The following is a 9460-nucleotide window of genomic DNA, read 5'->3' on the forward strand; positions in this document are numbered from 1 at the left end:
TAAAAAAATAAATAGATAAAGTTGACGTTTTTACATAAATATCATCCTAAAATAAATTAATTACATATTAAACACTACTTTTAAAATATTTATAAAATTAACACTATAATTTTTTACACATTTAACAAGACGCGTTGTAGGGACGTGCCTTGCCTCACGTGACATAAAACGTTGTATAAGGGTACGTCTTTCTACAAAAAAAAGGTGTTAGATCGAGAAATATAACCTGAACGGTGTCTGACAAGAAAATATATAGGTGTAGGGTGATTTTTTGGGAAAATAGCCCACTCACAGCAGCCAGTTTGAAAGAGGCTCGACAGAGAAAAGTGGAGAAAGTGAGGGTTAGGACTAGGGTTCTCACTTTTGAATTTTTAATGAGTTATTAAACCTTTTGGACTTGTATTTTATTTTAAGACTTATAAATTTTAAACGATTAGATTCGAAGTAAGATATTGATTGGATTTAGATTTAGATTTTAATTACCATGAATTTGGACCAAACATGAATTTAGATCGGATCCTTGCATAATTCATCCCCAACCCATCTCTAATTAGGACTTGAACCCTTTATGGATTTAAGTTCAATGTTTTTTAGTTGGATTTGGATATTTTTTATCGAATCATATTGGATCAAATTCAGATTAAATCATCTTCTCTAATTCAGTTTAATTTTAATAGTCTTAATGTTTGAATTAATCCCTAAAATAATATGTGAATTTTGCTCAAATTTACAACAAGATACATAAAATTTGATGTGATTCATGTGTAGAAACAATTTAAATGCATACTTTTTAAAGAATTATAATAATTTTAAGGATGACACTCACTTTAATGATTACAGTGATCATAATAGATTTGTTTTAAAGAGAGTAATTCTTTTACATGTGAATTATTTTTGATTCAATCAATTTATTTATTTAATCGATACTAATATTCTATATTTGACAATAATATTATTTTTAAAACAATCATATAAAACTGATAATTATAAAGAAAAAGAATGTATACGCTACAAAAATTTAGGATATGGGAGTAGAAAAGAAAAAGAAAAAGGAAAAGGAAAGATTTTAGACTTTCCATACAAACCAAGGTTAATTGAATAACAAACTACTAAATCTGCAATTGTATTTTCTTTAAAAATAGTTTAATTTTTGTCTTTGTTGAACGTACGCTCACTTAGCAAAAGAAGATCATTTTCGTCAATAATTGGCGAAGCCAATTCCAGCTGAAGAGAATACCTCGTTTCTCTCCATCCTCAAATCTCTCTAATAATTTCCTTTTGTCGCCGCCGGCATTAGAAGATCGGACTCCGGTGTCTTTTGAAATGGCGACGGCGAGAATGGATCTGGACTGGAGGCCAATAAAGCCAATTACCATATGCATGATCGGAGCCGGAGGCTTCATTGGCTCTCACCTCTGCGAGAAATTGATGTCGGAGACGCCACACAAGGTGCTTGCACTGGATGTTTACAATGACAAGATCAAGCACCTCCTTGAGCCTGACTCTCTCCCTTGGGCTGGCCGTATCCAGTTCCACCGACTTAACATCAAGCACGATTCTAGGCTCGAAGGCCTAATCAAGATGGCAGATCTCGTAATTTCTTCAATATCTTTCTGTTTTTCTATTTGCAGATAAAAGTTGCTGGATTTCAAGGATATTTTTGAACAACGATCTTTATTTGTCTCTAAATTGCTTTCGTTTTTCTGTTTTTTTAAGTCTTTTCTTTGGATTTTATTTCGTAGATCTGGTTCAATTCTCTGTTGTTTATTTTTTTCTTTAGCTATTATGTCTCATTGGTGTTTAAAAGTTGTTTTTTCTGATCTATTTTATGTTTTATTGATTTCAGAAAGTTTTTGCTTTATTTATGTTGATTAATTTAGTTGTTACTGTTTTTGTTACAATATAGACGATAAATCTTGCGGCGATCTGTACTCCGGCAGATTATAATACACGTCCGCTTGACACGATCTACAGCAATTTTATTGATGCACTTCCTGTGGTAAGCATCTCTTTTGATAACGGTTTCATTTTTTTTCTTCTAATTAGTTGATTGATATTGATGTGTGTGAGGATAGATTTGATAGACATTTCTTTTATAACAGTTATCATTTTCTTTTCACATTTTAGTTAATTGATATTGATGTGAGTGAGGAGGGATTTGGTTGTTACTCATGTTTCCCATATCGAAGTTACATTTATTCTCGTGGTCTTTTGGTAGGTGAAATACTGTTCGGAGAACAACAAGCGTCTTATTCATTTCTCTACTTGTGAAGTGTATGGTAAAACCATTCAAAGCTTTCTTCCCAAAGATTCTCCTCTCCGTCAGGTAACCTTTTGCTGTCTCTTCATCACTTGAATCCTTTAAAAGAAAGAAGATATTTATATATATAATTTGCTTTTAACTGTAACATGTTTGGTACAGTAAGGATCTGTTGGTGTTATAGTTATCTTTGAACTTTTACAATTTTCTGGGTCAGCAAACATTGGAATTATTGGGGTTGGAAGTGGGAGGTTACATAGTTTTTGTTCAATGTAATAACAATTTATTGTAGAATTAAAATCATTGGTTCATGTTATGCCATTATTTTAAGTTAGATTTCATTTGTTTAAGATGTTCGGATGTTTTGTTTTTCCTAGAATGCCCTGCTTGTGAACCTGTTGAATGATGAATAATAAGCTAGAAGAGCCTCAACCCTCAAGCTTTGCAAATGGTTTTATTCCTGTACTAATTGTTGATTTGCTGGTTTTAGTTCTACTAATTTTTGTTGATTTTCATTTTTTTTGTGCTGTTTAGCATTCAACATTAGCTCTATGAAGCTGTCTAGTGCTGGTTTAGTTGTAGGTGTGATAAATTTACAGGCCCGTGTAGAAACCTTTTTCTTTATCCTTTACTTCGTGAGAGAAATTTTGTACTTAAGCGAGTTGTTTTTCTTCATGCACAGATTTAATGAATCTAATTTTAGAGATGCTGAAATTGGTTTAATAGTAATATTGCACTTCTTTTTCTCCTTTAAGCTTTTTAAGTTTCCTTTCGTGTATTGTTACTTTTTCCCTCTCGTATTCCGAGTTGAAGCTAATACGTTTTTTGTTTGTGACGTTTAGAATCCTTGACGCAGTTTGTGATTCATGTTACAGGATCCTGCCTATTATGTTCTTAAGGAAGTTACCTCACCCTGCATTTTTGGTTCTATTGAGAAGCAGAGATGGTCATATGCATGTGCTAAGCAATTGATTGAGAGGCTTATTTATGGTTAGTATCATTTGTAATGATCTGGAACCTGTTGAGATGCTTCAAACATGATTTACCGATTTATTTCCTTGTCTGTTCCAGCTGAGGGAGCAGAGAATGGCCTCGATTTCACCATTGTGAGGCCATTTAACTGGATTGGACCTAGGATGGACTTCATTCCTGGCATTGACGGTCCAAGTGAGGGAGTTCCAAGAGTTTTAGCATGCTTTAGTAATGTATGTTGAACTTGTTTTACAGTTATAGAAAATATCCTAGAAGGCATCTGCAATTTCTGTTTTTGGCATCATCAGTCTTGATTCTGATAACTATTTCCCTTTTTTTATGGCCAGAATCTCCTTCGACGAGAGCCGCTTAAGCTCGTTGATGGTGGCCAATCTCAGAGAACTTTTGTTTACATAAAGGATGCTATTGAAGCTGTTGTCTTGATGATTGTCCGTATTAATTCTTCTCTCCCTTTTCCTCATCCCTACATCGGCTCTACCAAAGAAAGCAACTCAACGAAATGTTGTCTTCTGTACAGGAAAACCCAGACAGGGCCAATGGCCATATTTTCAATGTTGGCAACCCAAACAATGAAGTCACAGTTAGGCAACTCGCTGAAATGATGACTAAGGTGAAGCGCATACTCGATGTTAACGTTTTCGATAGTATTCATCTCATCATTTATGTTTATGGTGTTGTATGGATTGTGTATAATTTATAACTGTATACGCTGTTGGACTGTTCAGGTCTATACCAAGGTTAGTGGAGAACCTGCTCTGGAATCGCCGACAATTGATGTCAGCTCCAAGGAATTTTACGGAGAGGGGTACGACGATAGCGATAAGAGAATTCCGGACATGACCATAATAAACAAACAGCTTGGTATTTTCTTGCTTGCTTGATTATTCTCCCGATCTCTAGTTTCTCAATAGACGAATTCTGGGCCATCTAATTTTAACGTTGCATTAGGTTGGAACCCCAAGACATCACTTTGGGACTTGCTGGAATCTACACTGACCTACCAACACAGGACTTATGCTGAGGCTATTAAGAAAGCCATTGTAAAACCTACTGCATCCTGAGGAGACAAGATCCATGTATAAGCAGAAGGACTCGCATAAAATGTGCTTTGTTCCCCCAACGCTTCAGTTTCTTTTTTCTTTTAGGATGTCTTTAAATATATCTTAATTGTCTGTTTTTGTTATACGTCATATTTTTCGTCTTTGTTTTGATAAAGTACAATATTCATCACTCAACTTTATTCTCTCTTATATTGTCAAGTTAAAATATATTTTTTAATTTAATCATTGGACTTTCAAATTGTTCTTGTTTTGATCAGTTGACTCTTAATATTTTCTATAACAAATTATTTTGTTATTATTTTTTCGACAAAATTTAAACTAAAATAAATCAAATCCTTAAATCTTATTATCCAAACCTTATCATCACACTTACCTCTAAACTCTTCTTCCCAATTCTCATCCTCCTTTTTTGTTCAAAATCAAATAACTCGTGTGATTTTAACCAGGCGTCGATTACCTGCTTTTTCCCTCATGAAAATCACAAAAGGATTGTGCCTAAGAACCTTCTCTTAGCTGTCGGGTAAGTAAACTATGAATAATCAATCAAGCAATCTCAATAGTTATGGGAGTGTTGTTCTCCCATTGTCAATTATTTATAAATATTATTAACAAATATTATTTTATAATCATCCTAAAGTATTTTAAAAAAAAGTAGATGATGAAAAATAAAAACATTTTCATCGTGTTTCTCAGTGGTGATACTCTGTAACTAGAGTTTTACACTTGAATTCAAGAACAATCACAGCAGGGACAATCACATCGTTGATCTTGAGTTGTAGGACCCCATATTGGTAGACTGAAATAAAGAGATTCAACGACTTAAATTTTGATCGTGATTTTAAACGGTGGTTGGAGACATCAATGACAATTAGAGTGCATGAGTGTTTTGTATTTATATTACTATAATGGGATTCAATCACAATTGAAGAGTCGCTTTGGCCGAGTGGTTAAGGCGTGTGCCTGCTAAGTACATGGGTTTCACTCGCGAGAGTTCGTGTCTCTCAGGCTACTGTTTTTTGTTTGCCAAACTCACTCAATGAGTTGTCTCATACTTGTTTTCTCAATACAGGACCCACCAGACCGTTTCTATGTCAGTTCAAAAAGCGGATAAATTACACGACTATAAAAAAAACTACATTTTTTTTAAATTTTTATTTTGAATTCAATTTATAATAATTTGATACAAGACTATAAAAATGGATGTATCAGGTAGACAACTTTAATATACTAAGGAAAAACGCTATAAAATATTAGTATTTTTAACATTTCCGATAAAGCGTTACCTAAAACATTATTTTTTCTACTGAAAATGTTAATATTGGACGCTACCTAAAATGTTTAACATTTCTAGTAAAATACTACCTAAAACATTATTATTTTTCTTTCAAAATGTTAATATTAGGTTCTACCGGAAATTAGTTAGCGAAATTAACATTTTTGGTTAGAAAAAATGTTTTAGGTAGCACTTTACCGAAAATGTTAAAAAAATATTAACATTTTATGTTGGGCTTTTCCTTAACCGTATATTAAGGCTACCATACATCAAAACTATCCTTATAAAAAACGGTGTTTTTACCCAAAAAATACTCAAATATTATAATATTACGTGTCAAACACCGTTTCTCCAAATTTTATCGATTTAACACTCTTTCTGACATAGTGATAATAAGGCACATTACGTGAAACGCGCCTTTGCTTAGGTGAACATACAACGCGTCTCATGGAGCGTGTTTTCAGGGAAAATGTTGACATAGCATCACAAGGAAAAACACGTTTCAAGGACCGCGCCTTTCAAAGTTTTCTTGCCACATCAGATTCCCTAAAGGCATTTTAAAAAAATATACTTTACAAAAATTTGAAAAATAAAACTATAGGGACTAATAACATAATTTAATACATATTAGTTCTATAAGTTGAAGAGCTTAATGGTGTTAATTTATATAAGCATATTAGAGTGTTTAAGTTATGTTTCTTGGTAACATGAGATAAAATCTAAAATGTATATTCCTTAACTTTTTTATCTTTATATATAATGAATCTACCTATACACTATTGTTAAATTATATTTATATGTCAATGAAATATTTTTAATTTGTGTTACATAAATCTTTTGAACTCATACTTAAAAAAAAGTATTTAAATATATTAACATATAAAAATATCTAATCTTAATTAATAAACCTTAATAATAAATATTAACCTAAAGAAATTTAACATTAGTGTATAAGCGGATTCATTAGATATAGAGATAATATAAAAAAGTTAAAGAATATTCATTTTAGCTTTTATCTAATAGTGTCAAAAAACATAATCTAAACACTACAATATGCCTGTATAAACTAATATCATTAGACTCTTCAATTTATGAAACTAATATGCATTAAATTACATTGTTGGTCCATATATTTTTATTTTTTAATTTTTTTAAAATATATTTTTAAATATGCATTTAGGAAATCTGATGTGACAAGATAGCTATGGAAGGCGTGCCCTTAAAATGCACCTTCTAGACATTTCCCCTAGAAAGCGCGCACCAGGAGACGCGCCTTTGGTCCCCTATCAAAAAGGATACTAGATTGATAAAATTTGAAGAAACAAGGCTTGTGCCTTTGGTCCCCCTATCTGAAAGGATACTAGATCGGTAATATTATAACAGTTTAGAGATTTTTAGGTAAAAAGCCGTAAAAACTACATTTTTACTTTTATTTTGGATTCAATTTATAATAATTTTTATCACATTAGTTATTAATTACAATTTTGTAGAAAATATTTAAAAAAGAAAAAAGAAAATTGGGTCAAAAGAAGTTAGGAATGGGCACATGCCAAATGAGTCGAATTTTTGACTGTCCTGATATTGACTCAAAAATGATATTCTCTATCTAATCTTGTCTCATCTTGATAAATAGTATAATTGCTCTCTTCCCCAATCTGTCCCCAGATTTAGGATGCAAATCCATCTAATTCAGTTCAACCTAAATAACATTTTTTAATAGTATAGGATAAATATGATGTAGTGTATTTTCATAATCTTTCTTAACCATTGATAACACATTGTATAGGGATGGACACACGGCGGACATGTCGATTTTTTAGTCGTCTTCGACCTCGACCCAAAAATATAGTGTTTATACCTGACCTCGCCCCTCCTTAAAATATAATACTCATCTCTCGATTTTGTTTAATGGCAGAGGCATCTCAAGGCTTTTATTGTTGAGATAGAGGCATCTCGTTTCTCCTTTTAGAAGATCTCGATTGATAGGTAGAATCATCTGTGTTGACAGAGACATCTCAATACTCACGCTCAAGAGGATGATAATATCCTTGAGTGGGACAGTAAAGGATATGTCTACATCTCAATGACATATAGTACCAGTGGAAAATTTCATACTTTCTGAGCGAAGATATATCGACTCTCTTGACTAGACATGAGGCAATTCAACATATTTTGGAGAAGTTCAGATAATGAGTGAGAGCACTTTTAAGTCGATAAAGGAGTAGGAACATCTCGACGCTTGCGGAGACGAAAGGGAATAGTCATTGTTTAGCAGATGAGTTACTGAAAATATCTCCAAAAGACATCTTCAAAGGTAACATCTCATGTGGATGATGATTTCTATCACGGAGGATACATCTCACGCGAAGGATGACTTCTCTTGTGGAGGATAATATCTCGTGCAGAGGATAAAAGGAAGTCAACATCTCGATGTTGTGAAGGGTGACGAAGACACCTCGACTCTTTTCGTCAGACGTTGATGACACTTTTATGTTTGTTGTTTGGGCGAGACTTTAAATATTATCTTTACTCGTGAGACATTTAATTATGTTAAGTGAAAGGATGCATGTCAATGCTTATATTGCATATGATCTTTATGTCGTTATAAACTTGTATTAAAATTTTAGATCTAGATAGAATTATCTCTTAGATATTCTACATAAATAATTCTCAAATCTTAAATAATATAGTGAAAAGATTGATGTTATCTTAAAAAGTGTGGATGTATTATTACTACTTCAGAATATATCATACAAAGTTGTTTTCATTATCTTTCTGGGCAATCTTTGATGCTTCATGAAATATCATTAAGAGATATTTCGATGTTATACGTTATTGAAGCGTCTCAACACTTAATGCGGAGTTATCATTGATGTTTCGACGAGAACATAATGAAATTTTGTTTCATGCTAATACCGAAAGCTTTTAATACTCGAAAAAAAAAATTACTAATAGAATTTTATGATGAAGAATCTCAACGCATAAAATGAAACTGTAATCGGGTGTTTTGATGTTATGAAATTTAACATGATTACTTTTCTCAAGATTTTAAACAAATATACATTTTTTTATCCATGATTCAACATAAAATATATAATTTTTTTTGTATATCCATCGGTATTTGATCTATTGATCGACTAATTCGGATCGGATGCTGCAAAGGGAATGACGACCCTCCCAACCTAGTTTGTAGGGGTGAGCAAAATTCGACTCGACTCGAAAAATCAATTTTTTTTGACTCGATTCGAATTGAGTTTTAGTTGTAATTTCATAAACTCGACTCGATAAAAATTTCAAGTTCAAATCGAGTTGTATTTAATAACTCGAATAACTCGAAATCTTTAGTAATTATTATATTGATTTTCAAGTTTGAGTCGAATCCCTGAACTTTGTATGATATATGAGAATCATTTATGAAAAAAATACGAATATATATATATATTATATGGTTATAAAATATCATTTGAATTGAAATCAAATAATGTCATAATATTGTAAATATTTATAATTAAATTTAAATAGGAACTAAAAAATTTGACTAGACTTGAATTTTATAAACTCGACTCGAGAAAATTTCAAATCAAGTCGGAATTATAAAATAGGACTCGTAAATAAAAATAACTTGAAATTTTTTACTCGACTCAACTCAATCAAACGCTCACCCCTACTAGTTTGATCTATTTGAAATCGTCAGAATTTGAACTTCTGACATTATTTAAGTGATTTAGTGTCTATCATCTTATTAGACCAACTAATTGTTGGTTAAAAATATATAATTATTAATAATATGATTTGGGCATTATATGAAAAATCAACCTCGTGTTTTCGATTTTGTGGTTGTCATAAATATATCAAATTAATTTTTAAAATTCA

The 9460-nt window shown here is 31.9% G+C and overlaps 1 protein-coding gene across 1 annotated transcript; it reads left to right on the top strand.

Moving 5' to 3' along the window:
* Window positions 1–1170: 1170 nt before the first annotated feature.
* Window positions 1171–4498, top strand: LOC120184433 (UDP-D-apiose/UDP-D-xylose synthase 2-like). The gene is made up of 9 exons (XM_039188905.1): window positions 1171–1593; window positions 1907–1999; window positions 2219–2326; window positions 3136–3250; window positions 3332–3465; window positions 3580–3681; window positions 3771–3863; window positions 3979–4114; window positions 4202–4498. The coding sequence occupies exons 1-9, from the start codon at window positions 1324–1326 to the stop codon at window positions 4312–4314; spliced, it is 1164 nt and encodes a 387-aa protein (XP_039044836.1). The 5' UTR covers window positions 1171–1323; the 3' UTR covers window positions 4315–4498.
* The last annotated feature ends 4962 nt before the right edge of the window (window positions 4499–9460 follow it).

This window comes from Hibiscus syriacus, unplaced genomic scaffold, assembly GCF_006381635.1.
Source record: "Hibiscus syriacus cultivar Baekdansim isolate YM2019G1 unplaced genomic scaffold, ASM638163v2 tig00112889_pilon, whole genome shotgun sequence".
Classification (NCBI taxonomy): Eukaryota; Viridiplantae; Streptophyta; class Magnoliopsida; order Malvales; family Malvaceae; genus Hibiscus; species Hibiscus syriacus.

Coding starts and splice junctions, on each gene's coding strand:
- LOC120184433 (XM_039188905.1), top strand. CDS start 1,324: ATGGCGACGGCGAGAATGGATCTGGACTGGAGGCCAATAAAGCCAATT. Junction 2,327..3,135: donor AAGATTCTCCTCTCCGTCAG/GTAACCTTTTGC, acceptor TTCATGTTACAG/GATCCTGCCTATTATGTTCT. Junction 3,864..3,978: donor TCGCTGAAATGATGACTAAG/GTGAAGCGCATA, acceptor TGGACTGTTCAG/GTCTATACCAAGGTTAGTGG.